The sequence below is a fragment of the Macrobrachium nipponense genome, chromosome 28, assembly GCF_015104395.2.
Source record: "Macrobrachium nipponense isolate FS-2020 chromosome 28, ASM1510439v2, whole genome shotgun sequence".
Lineage (NCBI taxonomy): Eukaryota > Metazoa > Arthropoda > Malacostraca > Decapoda > Palaemonidae > Macrobrachium > Macrobrachium nipponense.
In genome coordinates this window covers 55,480,070-55,498,189 of record NC_087217.1, presented here as the reverse complement: position 1 = coordinate 55,498,189, position 18,120 = coordinate 55,480,070, and the positions used below count along the sequence as shown (strand labels likewise).

General features: G+C 35.7%; 1 protein-coding gene across 3 annotated transcripts; it reads right to left on the bottom strand.

Moving 5' to 3' along the window:
* Positions 1–2,130: 2,130 nt before the first annotated feature.
* LOC135201751 (sn-1-specific diacylglycerol lipase ABHD11-like) lies at positions 2,131–17,047 on the bottom strand. Of its 3 annotated transcripts, XM_064230975.1 has the most exons (7): positions 16,815–16,967; positions 14,307–14,754; positions 13,303–13,459; positions 11,197–11,370; positions 10,215–10,388; positions 9,234–9,421; positions 2,131–5,515 (listed from the first exon to the last, which is right to left on the bottom strand). In XM_064230975.1, exons 2-7 carry the CDS (start codon positions 14,414–14,416, stop codon positions 5,380–5,382), a joined length of 939 nt encoding a protein of 312 aa, XP_064087045.1. In that variant the 5' UTR covers positions 14,417–14,754; positions 16,815–16,967; the 3' UTR covers positions 2,131–5,379. The 3 variants fall into 3 exon arrangements, with proteins under 3 accessions (XP_064087045.1, XP_064087044.1, XP_064087046.1); XM_064230974.1 differs by lacking the exon at positions 14,307–14,754 and having other exon boundaries at positions 16,815–17,047; XM_064230976.1 differs by lacking the exons at positions 14,307–14,754; positions 16,815–16,967 and adding an exon at positions 16,558–16,724.
* Positions 17,048–18,120: the final 1,073 nt, after the last annotated feature.

Sequence of the window (18,120 nt, the reverse complement as noted above, 5' to 3'; positions counted from 1 at the left end):
ATCAGGTGAATCACCAGAATTGAAAACTGGTTTTCAGGAACATGATTTTCCACTTGTATTTAGAAGCAAAGAGCAAGCAACAATGACTAACACTTAAAAATTATTCAGTTTCTATAAAAAAAATCCGAAAAGAATGACTAGAATTGAGTCAGAGCTGCGAGAAAAATAAACCCTCTTTAAAGTTCAAGAAGGAAAGTTTAAAATCACATTAAAGCAATGAAGTAAGTGCTTTGGGCAGGACAAGAACAATAAAAACCAAAGCAATAATTGGAAATATGGCCATGAGAAGAGGAACTGAAAAAGTCTTATGTACTTAGCCACACCAAGTAAACTATAAAAATTCATAGCCATAAAAGTATAAATACTCTCCAGACCCCATTGTTAAGATGACTCCTAAGAGGATGATGGATATATATACCTATATATAGAACTTATTATGTGCACGAAAATAGCATGAGTGATATGTAGTCCAGATAAATGAATTGCTCAAGTGGGTGAGTTGCATAATAAAGAATTTTTATGACTTTGTTTCACAACAAAATTACTGAATGATTTATGCAATAATGAATCAGTGATTTTTTCTTAAAAAAAGATAGTGTACTATGATAGTTACTATTATCATTTCCTCTTAATAACAAACATTTATAAATTCAATTTTGAATTATACTAAAATATTTCTTGATATTTTAAAACAGGTACCGGGAGACTATCCTCACCTAATGACGGCTATGGGAACATTTAAACCCACCAATAAATAAATCAACTTTAACCCTCTGGACTTCCCAGAAACTAAATGCACTGAACTGATCCTCCCCCACCCTACTATCAATTCATAAATGTCAATCAACAACAAAAAGCAATATTATGCTGTACATCTATTCTGCATCCAACTATGCATCTATTTTTCCAACCTTACTGTACTATAGTACTGACCCCTGTGTTCTACAAGCACATATCTTACATACCTCTTGTTCCCCCATCTCTAAAACTGATTGCCTTAGAAAGGAACTTCTCTCCTGGGTATAGACCAATTCTTGATAATTTTTTCACCATCCAGAAGTTTTCTTTCTGTTGCAAGTGGTAATTAAAAAAGAAAGTTCAGTCCAAAATTTTGTAGTATTAGTGAAAAAAATACTTACAGCACAGGAAAAAAAAGTCTCAAGGATTCATGTCACTACCAAGAATACAATAATTCCGTCATAAACCCAATGTAATATTGTGCTGAAATTGAAACATGTATATACATATTTATGTGCTAGGGAAGTATATAGTAAAAATTTTCCAGTATTGTAATATACTGTAAGAAATACATGTTCAAATTACAATATTGTCCAAATAAAAATTCTTCATCTTATCTGCACCATTTAACCATATATCTATATAACTCAGCATCAGATAACAATATAAGGTGAATATTTTGGGTGCTGATCATCCAGTACTATTTACTTGTTGTCAGTAGTGACATAGGTATATAATGGCAATACCTCAGATTCGGAAATTGAGCTAGTACTACATTTACATATTTTAAGAATTTAATGGCTTGACAAACCCCCCAAAAATGCTCAGTGACCCTAGGACTGAAAACCCTACAGTCATCTTTGCAATAGCACTAATTTTTACCTAAGCACTTTGGCTTCACCAACATGCTTTGCTCTGGTACATGGAGAGGGGCCAGAGAGAATGGAAGAGAAATAAAATAAAGAAATGCAGCTGGGACTATGGGACACAGCAGAGAACCAACATTAGTTTACAGGTGTGCCATGCAAGGCTCACTGTAGGTGTCTCCCAAACTCAGACTCTGAGCAAAGTAAATACTAAGTGCATGTGTGTACTGTATTGTCCATATTCCATAATTACATCAATCAAACCTTGAAAACTGGGGAAACTAAAAAGGTGAAAAATTCTGACATTTCTTCTGAGGCTTTCTCTTCAGGACTTGCCATTTGCAGCTGATCAACATCAAAAGACATACACATAGTATTTTATTATCACGGACTGGAAAAACTACTATTATATACCACCCCAGTTCAGCACAAACACTATTTAGCTATAAGTATAAAGGAATACACTTCTAAAACAGGAACAAATGCAAAATTACCAGTAATCTTTAAGGATCATTAAAAATCAAAGCACATTTAATTCATTTTTATTTTTTCAACTTTATTTTCATCATATTTACAAGTTTTACAATATATTACATGGACTACAAAGTGACACCTAGGCATCTAAATAAAGATTCTTTACAAACACTTCATGAGATACCATCAGGCACTTGAACACAGAAATAATTCACCTTCATCTGTAATGTGTAATACTGATAAGATGACTCCTTTGCCAAATGTCAAATCACTTCATGTTCAAAACTTGTGTGAAAATAATCTCACATACTATAACAGTACATACTTCCAGCAATTCAGTATGCTGCATTCAGCACACACGTTTCTGAATCTTTACTTTCTGTGTGGGCACAAAACCTTAACATCTGTATACATATTCAGAACCTTAACATCTGTATATTCAGAACATCACTAAAACAAAATGACTATACAAATATAGTTCAACTTGACACTTTGTGACTGGAGGGCAGTACTTTCACCAGAATTTAGAAAATGATTAATTAAAAGGCTTAAAGATTTTTCAACTACCAGTATAATTCAAAACTACTTGGACTTACATCCTCCATAATCCCCTTCAACTGACAAATTTACTTTATGTCTTCACCTAATTTAATGTAATTAGGAATAAAACTTAAATTTTAATTTAGGTATAAATAACGAAATAGGGAAGTCAAGTTCAACAGACAAAGATTCATAACAAATGTCACAAAAACCCAATATACAACTCTCCTAATCTTATCTTAAAATTTACGAGGCTTCCCAAGGACTTCCCATTCACTTAGACGACTGCAGGAAGACATGTGATGAAGCTACAAATGGAACTGGTTCTTGAAGGTAATAACATATTTGAAACAATAGCTAAGTCATTTCTATTTAAATATATGCCTAAATTATTAATAAAACCAAATTAATGAATGATAAATTTCCCTATACCACCAATGACTTGCTGGTTCACAACAATACCACAATACTATAAACTAAATGAGATTACCCAAGTATTATAAATGGATACTGTTTGACCTGTTGACTGTAAAGAGTATCAGAAATAAGATGGTGCAACATTTTGGACACAGCTGGATGAGGTAAAATACAGTTTGAAAAAATTTCAGACTGAATAATAAACCATTTTACAAGCTTAATTTAGAAAGAAGTCTTATGTCTTACACCTGCAACACTATACTACAGTACGTATTCTAAAAACTGAGAGGCCATTCATTTCAACCTTGACTTCTACCAGACTAACTGATTTATGTAAATGTTGATATTTAAAACATGTCAAGTTCCAAAATTCTCAATTTTTGTTGACTAAAACTCTGATCCATAACAAATGAATAAAACAGCCTATACATTCAACAACACTGAATTAATGGAAAAATACATTATCCAATGTAAGACCTTTTGCTTTATCATTTATTCCAAGAGTACAATGTACACATATCATAAAAAAAGTAAAGTCAAAAGGTAATTACTAAATAATCCTAACACCAAAAATTTGCCACTGCATCAGCCTTCATAACATATTGTAAAAATGAATCCAAGCCTTGAATAACATTACATGCTTGGCATAACTTTACATCAGTCCCTTCAGCTGCTTTTTGTGCCAAATTCTGCTATGAACAAGATATAGTTCTCAGGTTAATGACTGAAAAAGTTTTGGATGGACGGACAAACAGACAGTGGCATCTGCCATCCTTCAAGCGTTTCAAAGAGGGAGGTAAAAAGATGCAAAATGGGTAAGGAAAAATAAATTTAAAATATCAACATTTTCCCATTTTCTTTTCTTTCTTTGAACAACTGTTTTGTGCAGTATTCGTCAAAATAATAAACACAGTAATGTCGCCCGTTGTATTATTCTGGCGAAAAAAATATGGTATGAGTGTGAATGTGACATTTACACATCCTTAGTGAGCATGACATTCCCATGTTTTATCCTTCAGTTTGAGGGTGGCCAACATTGTGGATAGCATTTCATGCATGACCTTGGTATTGTTCTCTCCACATTTCCATCAAGTTGCACGGTGTAAAGTGGCAATTGTTCATTTACTACGGGCAAAACTAAAGACTTATCATCTGAAGGTATTGACCGGATAATAGCTTTAAAGGAACCTGGCCTTCAAACCAAAGATAATATGTAATAATAGTACATAATAATAAGAGGGGTTAGTTTTTCCAGACCTCCGAGTCTTATATAGACTCTTCTTGGGCTGGCACCACAGATATAGTGAATAAATGAACAATAGCCACCTTCCACAGTGCAACTCAGTGAAATGTGGGGAGAACAATAATGGGGTCAGGCATGAAATGCTATCCACGATGGCAGTCACCCTTAAATTGAACAATAAAAAATGGGAATGTCATGCTCACCAAAGACGCAAACATCACAAAGCCAGTGTATTATTTTGTCTCAATTCATTCACCCTCAAAAGTACCATTCTTTTTTCATCAGAATAATAAACTGGGTGGTTTTACCCTGTTTATTATTTTAAAGAGTACTGTACGTCAATATTATGCAATGTACATTATAAAAGACACAAAGTCTTATTTTCCTGTGACTGTGACCTGAAAATTCTAGTTCAAAGGCCTTGCTAAACTACATAATAATATCTATCTGAGAAAGAAATCAAATTTAGCATTTCATCTCTCCGTTCATTGTTGTAAGATACAAAAATATTGTCTGTTACACTAAGAATGTTATGTTTTCTGCTCATGCTGGTTTGTTCTAATCAAAAGAATGTGTGACACAGCAAAAACACTACCTTGTTTATTTATTTTGGCAGCTTTACCACAACATACTGGTTATGATGAATCCTTTATTTTGCAAAGGCTATAATAGCAATATGAATATTCCACAGCCATTAGAATTATGTACTGTACATCTCTATCATGACAAAATTATGATTAAGTACTTTAATCAAGCAACTGTGTAAAAATAGTGTGTAATAATTGTGTGTTCTAGGGCTGACCAATGAACAGGAAATTGTATGAAAATAGATCCCAAGACTTACACAGGCAAAGCTTAAAACCAACTTATGTGCAACAAAAAATTCAAGTCACCAAATGCAACAAATTATAAAATGACTAATCACGACAGCTAACAAAAAGTAGGTAGACATTACCCGTATCTGTAAAAAAGAATCTCTGATGATGTTTTCTAAGAGCTAACAAATGCTTGTTATTTTCAGCATCTGCAAGTAATAATCCCATTTTTCTTCAACAACAAGCATCTTTTATCAAAAACAAATGAATTACAAAAGATTCAAGTTCATCCTTCTATTAAAGGCACCAGAAGGTTAAGAAATTCTTGCGGCTTGTCTGCGTGTAACCAGTGACCTGCACCATCTAAGTAATGGAATGTGGCCGCAGGAAACAAATCCAGAATTGCATCCTCATCCTCAGGTCTGTAATGAAGAGGTACCACATAAAACTTTTAACAAGTTTTATACCACTTGTTAGCAAACTAGGTGACTTACAGCTAATGTGGACCACACTTTGACATTTCAGAAATTAGTATATAAATATGGTGCCAAGGGCAAACAATCCTGTTAGCTTTTGTCCATTCCTTCTATTCTTTTGAGACATTTTTAAAAAGAAGTGTAAAAATATATTGTTGCTATTCCAGGTAAGAAAATGTATGCAGTGTCCATTAATGATTTTGTCCTAGTTAATCCTCAGAGTATAAGACACTGTGTGCCTCTGTTATCTATCAAACCAAAGAAATAAGGAAAAATTATCCCAGTTAATGATCAACAACTTTAATTTGATGCTTCCAAAAGCAAATGAATCAAAATGGGGAATCTAAGTTAATGCAAGTCAAGATGCTCTTATCAAAACAGCATGGAGTCATGTTTCACTTCCACTAAGTTAAGTATATCTTAGTTCTACCAGACCACTGGCCCGAAGGATTAGATATTTTTTCGTAGCTAGGAACCAATTGGTTACCTAGCAACGGGACCTACAGCTTATTGTGGGATCTGAACCACATTATATCGAGAAATGAATTTCTATTACCAGAAATAAATTCCTCTGATTCCACGTTGGCCGGGTCGAGCATACTTCGGACCACTGGATTGGTGGCCAAGCACGAAAACCACTTGTCCAACGAGGAACTTATTTTCCTAAGAGTCCTTTATTTTTTTCAAGATGTCCAATTCACCTGAATCCAAGATTTTTCTAGTACATCCTTATCCAGCTGCAAAGCAACGCCTGCTCCTTTTCCAATTTCTGCCATGCATTCCTCGAGTTTTGCCTTCTCAGACACTTCCTTCTTACTCATTTTTTCATAAGCATGTCAATGACAAGGACTTACCCTCCATACATAATCTGATTTTGTTTTCATTCCAGACATCTTCAATTGTTTGCACTCAACATAAAAATCTTTCTTCCCAACTTCAAATCTTTGGACTATACTGGAGAAAGAATATGTAATCCCAAAGACACAATTCCATAATGGTGACTGTTATCTTATATCTAGTGTTAATTCTATTTCTACTTTTCTCCTCTGTGATAATATTAGCCAAATACAATATCTTATTAGGATAGGCTTATATTCGCTAACATAAAATAAGGAAAACATAAAAACCCCATACGGTAGTCCTCTCTTATGCTAAGACCACATTAACTGCTGCAAAAGCAAGTCGGAAAGAAAAAATAACCGATAAAACTTCCCACCTCCCTACACAGAATAATAAAGAAATAAGAACTTTTAATTTTTTCGAGCCTCATACCTGTCATTTCAGTCTGAATGGTTTAACAAAACACAGGACCTCAATTTGTCTTGTGTAATATGTGTACTATATACATACATTTGTTTGGTATAAACCTGATATATATCCACCTTTGTCAAAGTCCTGGCTAAATTCATGCTAAGTAAGGTAGACGGGTGTAAGGAGATATTGTTTATTATTATAATTTGTTGACCACACAAGATAGAAATCAGTGTATAATACTTTGATCCCCAAGGAGCTAGTACTTAACATGGCACCCCATAGACCTCCCACTATGTTTATTGCCAGCACCTCAGAGTAGGTGACACGTAGACAACAAGCCAAAGAGGTCGATACATACTGGGTTAATACCCATTTGTTTTATAATAAACACCAGTAACTATGTACCTTACATCTCAGGAATACAACTAAGGTCAACAACTTCTCAACAAGATTTACCACGTACGTTTCAACCATCATCCATATGCCTTTATTTTAACTGCAGTTATACCTTGAATCTGTGAGTCACTCTTTACTACCTGAATTGGAATATCTCTCAGTTCATCCCACTTAGGAGCATAGATTCAGCAAACTCTATCTGTATGTGATCCATTCTATACCTTCCATATCAGGTCAACCTCTTTAAAGAACTCTGCAGAATCTTTAGTCATTAATCCTACAATTCCCAAGGATCAAGCTTTCATTTTTTCCTTTACAACATATCTTTCAATTGGCTCTTTTTATCAGCTTATTCTATTTTTTTTTCCAGTTCTATATCTATTCTTTCAGATTCTTATGACACTCCAAAATGCTGTTCAATGTTACTTATCTTTTATAATTTTCCTATCAACAAACTTTTTTGACATACACCACAAATACTTACACTTCTGGATTTGAATAAAACTATTTCATTCACTCTGAACTTTTTTAAAAGGCTCCTCTGATTATCACTTCAGTTATTTTCAATGTAGATCTACAAAAAAAACTTTCCATTTAACTTGGAAACCGATATAAAGTTCATAGGTTCAATAATCTGTCCTGCAAGGTACATAACTGTTTCTAATAACAACAATAATAATATATGTAACATAATCTCACCACCTTGCAAAGAACATGGTAAGTCAGCATGAGCCTACCTAGTGTGTTTAGTTGTTGTTTGCTGTTTGGAGATTTTATCCAAACATCTCTAAGCATATGTGCAACTTGCCTATAAGTCTCAAGAAAAATACTGGATTAAAAAGTAATTTGTATTTTTCCTAACATACAAGCCTACACTTTCATATACGTATATAGAGTACTAGCTGTACCCGGTCACGTGTTGCTGTGGCTCAGTCTGGTTATGGAAAAGAAGAAAAGAGAAAGCTCCTTTCTCTTACTCTCTCTTTCTCTCTCCAACCATCACTGTCTCTCTCCCTCTCTCTCTCTCTCCTCCTAAACAACCACTCTTCTCTGTCTCTCTCTCTCTCTCACTCACTTTTTCCATCTTCCTCCTACCTAACACTGCCTCTACTTTCTCTCTCTTCCTCTTCCTCTCGCTCCTTTCTCTTATTCTCTCTTTCTCTCTCCAACAATTAGTCTCTTTCTTCTCACTAATACCAACTCTCTCTCTCTCTCTCTCTCTCTGTCTTTTTTGCTCTTTCTTCTCCCTAATACCCCGTCTACTCTCTCTCACTTCCTCTCCCTCTCATTCTCTCTCTGTCAACCCCCACCCCCTTTGGAGGGAGGAAGTAGGATGAAACCCATTATAAAAATACATGCTTATTCGAATGCAATGTAGTGTCAAAATTTCAAAGTAATCGGTGAAGAACTTTAGGAGATTAAAGATTTTGAACAAACGAACATTTTCATTTTTATTTATATGGATATAGATTTGCACCACTATGCTCAGCTGTCTAGACTTGCTTCTTCAAAACAAAAGCACCCCTACTTGAATCAATTTGCTTATGCTCTACATAATAGGTTGTATCTCACTGCTTCAAATGTTCCTCCCAAGCAGTAGATACATTAATTATTTTATGTAGCATACTAAAAGTGCTAATTTGTTAAAAACAGCACAGTAATCATGCCCTTACCTATTACGTACATGTTCTGATCACTTTTTTTTTCCTTTCATTTGTAAAGTGAAACATTTAATACACCTCTATTCCCCAATTCCCAACTAATTAAATACAGTCTTAGTATCTCTGAAGAAACATAAATTCTTTTCCATTTTTCTTAGGAGGGGATATTGTCTCCCTCACCACCACCCAGCATCAGCATCATCACCATCATCATCATCTTTAAAGTAGTTATACCATGCGTCTAGAAACACATGAATGGGTTAACCTCAAACAATAAGAAAAAAAAAAACAAGAATGAATTTTGCAAATTAGTAGCAATCTACTAAATCTAAGCACAGGATGCATTTACTTACCTTACATAGTCTGATAAACTGCCAGCAATGAATGCAGTTTCCCCCTCAAACACGGTTCTTGTAGGAATTTGAAACGTTGATATATGAGGGTTAAAATTCTTGGCAATAGAATCTATATTGACCCGCCAGCTATAACCTGTCCCTGTGTGTACTAAATTGGTGAGCAGGAACTGACGAATACCTCTCTCCTGTGGAAATTAATTAGTTTGTGTGATACACACAAAAAATGCTTCAAAATACTCCAAATTACTGCTCAATATTTTTATATATTATAAAAACTTAATTTTGTGGCTCTTCAACCATATACCTAAATAGCAAAGAAGCCAAATAACATGCAAAGAGAATGATAAATGTTAAGTTTAAAAACAGAAAATGCTCACAGTTCACTGAATCATAGTAACAATTAAAGTAAACCTCCTATTTAATCATGCTTCCCAAACACTTCAAAACAACAAAGTACAAAAATGTTTGTACTTTGGATGGACACTTAATTCCCTCTACACTGAACTTTTCAAAATACCTGTACTGACAATCATACCCTATGTTTAACTACACTATCAGAGTAAAGTAAAATATAGACTACAGTATTGTATCTAAAGTATGACACTTTCAGGACAAAGTGATATCCAACAATTAGTTCCCAAGATTTTTCATAAACTTTCATAAACACAGTATTATTATGCATGCAATAATTCAATGTCATTGAATCTAAGATGTCATTAAATTTTGCGTTGTAATCATTTTATTAATATACAGTATAAAACATATGACCTTCAATGTATTTTATGCTTTTAGAAATGTCTAAAGAAAATTACAAGAAGTACCTGTATGAGGCCACAATAAAACCTGAGTAACGACAGTCACACAGGAATTATTTCAACCAAAGAATCTTCAGTATAGATCCCAATGAATCCAAGACTCAAAGTGACTCTCTTCAGTAAACAACAAATTACAATGTAACTACAGTTGTGGGACACATACCTGTACAACCGTTGAAAGCAAATCATCGACATATGACCTTGCTTGGGGCATGTTTAGATCAGGAGGAACTTCCACTCTTCTCATTATTTCAACAAATAATGGAAGAGATGATATACTGCTTGAAGTGCTCAGTGGAGAGATGTCCAAAACGATTAGTTTCTCAACTATGCTGGGCTGAAAATAATTATTCCTTCAAACTCAATAACAGCACAGTCTTAAGGATTATCTTGAAAATTTCAAACTCCAATAATATACAATGTTAGCAAACAAACAAGTAAACCTTGTATAAACAGATTCTTCAATCATACCACGTGCAATTTGCCATGTAAATCACAGTACCAAAATATGAAAATAGGATGGCACATTGTTACCTTCTTTGGCATCATATATATAACTGAAGTTACTAAAAACTGGTGCCCTTCATCGTGCTACTCTGTTATGCCTACTCTTAAATAAAAACTATAAAAAGTATATTTCGGATCAGTAACTTTCATACATTAAGTAGTTATGATACAACAACCACAGTTGTTTAATTGGTACCAAACATAGATATTCTCAGATATTCAAACAAACCAAAAATAATTGATAGAGCTCACTCGTTTTATCACTAATGTTGTAAAAATAAAAGTCAAAAGCAAGCACTAACAGAACGTACAGAACACACACTGTATATACCATCCCCCTAGCAGTCACTCCTTTTTGCTCCAAAAGAAAGTTGAAAAATACTTTGTTTATATACATTTTTAAACTTTGTTTATATACATTTTTTAAAACATGACCAACCCTTTTATTTACCCATACTATAAAAATAAAGATATCAAACATTTTGTCTAGTTTCTAGTTTGCCTTATACCTCAACAACACAAACTTAAAAGTATCCTATCTATACTAAATACATCCATTTAAACATTTAATTACCAATCATAAGACCTAAATAAAATCATTATAATCAACTTCCAAGTTTTCCATTGAATATCCATACCTCCATTAAAGCTGCAGCCATGACTGTACGCCCACCCATGCTGTGTCCCATTAGCACAGCCTTTTCTATACCTCTCTCTTGTAAGAAATACAGGAGGTCTTCTGCCATCAATGAATAACTCATGTCAGGTGTATGCGGACTATCGCCATGATTACGAGCATCCACTGAATACACCTGAAATAAAGAAAATGCATCAACTTACATAAAAATTAAATTTTCTTCCAAACACCTACTTATATTTTTTTCAAAAAGAAAAATTCTACTTTTTAGTCTTCTTCCCAGCTGGTTCCCATTTTTATATGGGGTTGCCGTTTTGGATTAGCTGTTTCCATCTATTTCTATCCTGTGCTTCTGCTTCATCAATTCCCTTCTCATATAAGTCTCCTCTCACACAGTCCTTCCATCTCTTTCTCAGCCTCCCCTCCTGCACTTTCTTTGATACTTCCACCACCATAGTCAACCCCCATATATAGTCATTTCTGATCCTATCCTCTCTTGCCACCCCAGACATCCACTTAGGAATTCTCATTTCTGTCACATCCATCTTCTCTCTTTTTCTCATGCTTGCTGTTTCCGTACCATACAGCATTGCTGTTCTTATCACCGTCTTGTTACTCTTTTGTCACAAAGAACTCCAGTTGTGCCAGCCTGCCTGTACCCGATGTTTTACTTCTTCCATACTTCCTCCAGCATTAACAAAGGATCCCAAATACTTAAACTTATTAACTCTCTTTAATTGTTCCCCGCCAAGCTGAATACTTTCTCTATCATCTCCCTCATTGGTGGTACACATATATTCTGTCTTAGATCTACTTATTCTCATTCCTCTGTCCTCCAGTACATGTCTCCATCTTTCCAATTTCATTTCCAGATCTTCCCTGCTCTCTGAGCACAGAACAATATCATCCGCATACATTGTGTTCCATGGTACTGCCTCCCTTACTTCCTCTATTATAACGTCCATCACTATGTTATGGATGAATGGGTTCAGAGCCGACCCCTGGTGTAATCCTACTCTCACCTCAAAACCCTGTCTCCCTAACACTGCTCCTCACTCTGGTATATACATTCTAGTACATCTCTTGTATCAATCGCACGTACTTCTCTGTCACCACCTTCTGCCTCAGACTCTCGCATACTTTTTGTCTCGGGACTCGGTCATAAGCCTTTTCAAGGTCAATGAATACCATATGTAGGTCCCTTTGCTTTTCCCAAATTGCTTCAAAACTTCTAATTTACTATATAAGCAAAATGAAAGTACAGTGCGTACATATTAGCTAAAAGGGCAAATCTTGCTCCAAAGATTGTACAGTACGTGGCTCAACACCTAAACAGTTGAAATGCATAGTGTCAATAAAAATATAAAAATTTTAAGGAAGTATTGATGAAATATGTAGTAACAATCAAGAAACACACCCTATAGAAAATCATAAGATATAAATTAACTTTTAATTTACTGTAATATACTAAAAAACACAGAAAAAAAAAAATCCAGTTTTTCCATTGCTCATTCATTCTCAGTCTTAAGATACTTGTAATGTGGTTTTATTATTAACTCTTATGTTTATCTATGACTCTTGCAATTCAAGTTGACGAAGAAATACAGTGAAGTATATCACTAATTTTCATAAATAGCTATATGTACTAGATAAACATCCTATACAGGTGGTCCCCAGTTATCAGCTGCTTCGATCTATGGTGCTTCTGTTTTATGGAGGTCTTCAGAAAATATTCATTAAAAAATAAGGTTTCTTATAGCGAAACATTCAATTATCGGTGCCATAAGCCACCCCTCTGCTATGGTGCGCCATAAGCCCACCATGGCGCACCATAGTGATTATTGGAGGCGCCATAAAGCGAAAATTGCCATTAAGTGAAGCATGAAAGTCTAAGGGAGTAAAGCATAACTTATGGCGCTCTTATGGCGCCAATAACTGCTTATCGGCGCTTTAAGCATGTTTTACTCCCTTAGACTTTCATGCTTCGCTTATTGGCGAATTTTGCTTTATGGCCCCTGGCCAGAGATGGAACCCCTACCGATATCCGGACCACCTGTACTATACAGGTACTGTATAAAAATACTGAAATAAGTAATCTTGATCTTACAAGTCTTCCTGTCTTGGCATTGATAGCCTTTCCAAGTGATTTCCAATTCATTTTGGATCCCAGCAATCCATGCATAATAATAACTGGTGGCTCCTGACTCATCTTCCGAGGGTTGGTCATTTGATAAGAAGCATATGCCATGCTCACTGGAGCATACCTGTAAAGACTCAAACCTTTATTATGCAGTACTGTAACAATCAAAATGAACTCTGTTCATATCGATGGCAAGTAACATCTACTTAAAGTAAACTTACATTAATAGAGCTGCCTACAATTCTTTTTATCAAAACATAAATTAACATCCCAAAAGTAGAGTATATGATAATGAACAATAGACTATGACAACAAATAAGAATTGCAGAGACTATACCATAAAGTAAAATGTATTTTTATACCTAATTATAAACAAACTTTGACCAAAAGTATTCAGCTTCCCAATAAGGGAAATAAAAAAACAAAAACTAGTTAATAAACCCAATATCAACTGCAACCTACACATAGGCTAGTGAATCTTACTTAACAGTAAGTCAAGATGTGATATGTACTTGCATTGAGAAACTTAACAAACTGACTTTTTTCTGTGGTAATGAATGGCAGTTTCAATTAAAATATGCTTATGCATGAGTAATAAAAAGTTGTTTTTAGTATTTCGAAATAGGCCCATCTTTCAAATCAAATAAAAGTAATTCTAAGGAAGAGCTTCACACTGAGATATTGTTTTAGTTAATTTTTTTTTTACTAAACAATATAGAAAGGGTGTAGCCCTATATCATGCAGCAGAGGTGAGAGCTTGAAAAATTTACCAAAAAATTTGAAATATTTGCCATCTTATGCTTATATTTTTACACTATTCACCCAGGACCCAGGGGCTGGTCTAAATGTCTAAACATGGTGTTCTGCAGAGTTTTTCTGTGTAAAAACAAACAAAAGATGGTAAATGTCTCACATTATTTTGGTATATTTTCAAGTTATCTCACATCTAGGCTAGTGCATTATATACGTACTGTGTTATAGGGTAAACAACCGCAGACAATCCATCGTCATTGCGCTGGCCAGGCCTTATTAACTCAATATTTAATTGGTGAAACAAGAATACAATTACAACTTTAAGCATACCATTCAAAAGATTGAAGTTTCGTCAACATAATGTGATATATGAAAGCCCCATACTAACTAAAATAAGCATGTGGGCTCTTCGTAAAATATGTTTTCATGGCAGTTTTGAAATACAATATGGCGGCAATCACATGACTGGCCGCTCTAACCACAGACAATCCACCATCATTTGAACAATGTTAGCGTATACAGGCAGTCCCCGGGTTATGACTGTGTCGGCTTACGATGTTCCGAGGTTACGACGCTTGTCAATAAGACGTTATTTCCAGGGTTACGACGCATGTTCCAGAGTTACGACGCATGTTCCAGGGTTACGACGCTTGTTATTTTCAGCATCTGCAAGTAATAATCCCATTTTTCTTTAACAACAAGCATCTTTTATCAAAAACAAAGGAATTACAAAAGATTCAAGTTCATCCTTCTATTAAAGGCACCAGAAGGTTAAGAAATTCTTGCAGCTTCTCTGCATGTAACCAGTGACCTGCACCATCTAAGTAATGGGATGTGGCCGCAGGAAACAAATCCAGAATTGCATCCTTATCCTCAGGTCTGTAATGAAGAGGTACCACATAAAACTTTTAACAAGTTTTATACCACTTGTTAGCAAACTAGGTGACTTACAGCTAATGTGGACCACACTTTGACATTTCACAAATTAGTATATATATATGTTACTGTTCTTGCAGGAGAGTGATTGACTTATGATTCTCTCTCTCTCTCTCTCTCTCTCTCTCTCTCTCTCTCGTCTGTTTGTTTGTACTGTGATGCGAGAGTAAAAGTTTCAGTGTAGCCTTCAACGCTAAAAATGCTGTAAAGGGAGGGTTTTAAAAGTCTGAATATACATGTTAAATAAATACGTAAATATGGTGTCCCTACTTCGCGGATTTTCAGCTATCGCTGCCGGGTTTGGAACCTATCTACCGCGATAAACGAGGGTTCACTGTATGCTCATTTCCTTGAAAATCATTAAAAGAGGCTAATCTAGGTAATTCTACAGAACAGTTCCGCACGGACTGCAAGGAACGTAACCGCAGAACGACATTCACTAAGGATTGGGGCGTCCAATGTATTTTGCCATGTTTATTACTGGCCCCTGGGGTTAATTACAATTGTCCGAATAAATATTACTTAAAATTCTTGTTCAGGAGGTAAAACTGGGTAGATCTATAGTTCTATTCTGCAGCGGCCTAGACTATGGCAGTTGCAGTTTTCTATGCAGTTTTACCTCTTGAACAAGAATTTTAAGTAATATTTGTTTGGATGACTGTGATTAACCCCCAGGGGCCAGTACTAAACACGGCGAAATACATTGGACGCCCCAATCCCTAGCAGACGTCATATCCGTGGTTACGTTCCTTGCAGTCCGTGCAGAACTAGGTGGATCTAGGGTACTTATCCACGGCGGCCTAGACTATGGCAGTTGCAGTTTTTCAATGCAGTTTTACCTACTGAACAAGAATTTAAAGTAATATTTATTCGGACGACTGTATTAACCCCCCACGGGCCAGTACTAAACACGGCGAAATACATTAGATGCTCCAGACCCTAGTGGATATCGTATCCACAGTTACGTTCCTTGCAGTCCGTGCGGACTGCTTCTGTAGAAATAACCAGAACTAGAATTACCTAAAGCTGCATCCTAGAAAATCGCAAATGCCATAGTCTAGACCACCGCGGAATGGTACTAGCTATAAATCTACCCTAATCTAAACTCCACCTGGTCAAGTAAGACCCAACACTAGGTTAGGTTAGAATGCATCAGAGAAGGTGAAGTTACAATGAGTAGTAGGCCTATATATCAGTACCACATAGGCTACCTAGGTACCAGGTTATAGGGCTACCTAGCCTAGTACTTGAGGGAACTGGTGGAAGGAACTGCAGTCTGGGGACAAACAAGTTAGCCTAAAGCGTTGGGAGTGGTCAGGCCTATTTGTATCATTAATACTACTATACTAGCTAGTATCAAGTGTTTCTTACATTTACGCCTTTACATGTTTAAGTATGGGGGTCTAGGGTAGATCTCTGGCTATTCTTCTGCCTACACTAGGTAGTAGCTAGGTAGCCTTGCAGTAGGTAGCCTATAGTAGGTAGGCTAGGAACCTAGCTACTATTTTACTAGAACAGCTACTAGCTACTTACCTACCTAGATAACGTCACGTTTTAGCCTAGTACCAAAGTAATTTCACCTGCTTAGCTAATACTAAGTCTAGGCCTATATAGCCTATACCTAATAGGTATTATAGCTACTAGGTATAGCTATGATAGCTAGTCCGTCAACGGGACCTTTTACATAGCCTAGTAGGTAGGTAGGTAGCTAGTAGTAATACCTAGTAGGCTAATATAGTACTACCTAGTAATAGGTAGTACTATATTAGGTAAGGCTAGGAACTCCCTACCTGACAATTGGGTTGTGAATGTTGCACTTTTGGTGTTGCAGAATTATATTCCCGTGGTATTTTCTATTTATTAGATACCTTGACGTACATCTTATAGCTCTTCCGAGGGCTGTCATATTTAATAAAACTATTAAAAACTGTTTAAATTTACGTCAACCAGTAAACTGTCTGACCGGACACCCGGTTGGTAGATATCCCTTCCCGGTACCGTAGCGGCCGCTAAGACTTTTTCGAGAAGGTAAACCGTAAACATAAGGAACAAGGAGGTTGGCAATTTGAATTATCTAAAGCAATAATGTTATGTAACAATTTTCCAGCTTTTATTAGTTACACAGTATTAATTTGATCAAAATGGGAGGCTCACATATGGAACATAGCTAATAAAAGATTCAGCGCAGTTCCAATAAAGCTTCTGGAAACAACGAGTAGTGAGACCTATAATTATTGTTAGAAATCAATAAGTCAACATGAACTAAAACCTCACTCTCTGGTAGCTTTCCCAGAAATATTGCATGCAACATGAGCGCAGTATATGTTTAAACTTTAAATCTACGTTGCTGTATCGGGACATTCACTTTAAAGTGAAATATGAAACCAAAAGTAATTGCACTATTCAATATTGTAGCTTACTTTTTACTTGAGGGTAAAAACACTAAGGTAAAGACTTCAGACATGTAGTACATTCACCTTGATCATGCTATCTGTTGGTCATTCTGACCTCTGTGGCTCTGTATGACTCCTTCTCATTCATACCAGGCACTAGTATCTAACTAGTTTAACATCCTCCCCTTAAACTTTTTCTAAGGGGAAGACGCCAGATATTGGTATGATGAGAATGACAGACTGAGGGAAACCCAAGAATGTCTATGGAAGTCAAAGTTAGAATTTATGAATGGACTAACTCAGCTGAGTGTGAACGGAAAATAAGGCGGGAGGTGTAAAAATAAATTGCCAATATGATAACTGTGGTATAAGAACATTTGAACGGGTGATAAATGTGGAATTAAATGGGTGATATGAGATGGTTTATCATGTGAGAAGAATAGATGACAGACTGGCAGAAAGAGTTCATAATTTGGAATTGTTGAGAGGAAGGATGACTGGAAGACCCAGAGTATAGATAGATTTAGCAGAAGAAGTATTGCAAAGGATAGCCTCAACATCTAGGCAATAGGAGAATGTGTGCAAGATAGAGGTGATGGTGCTGTGTGTATACGTGTGTGTGTGTGTGTGTGTGTGTCTATCTTTACAGGGCGTTCAACCATGGTGCACCCCACGCTGCCTGTGAGCATTCTGTGTACATTAT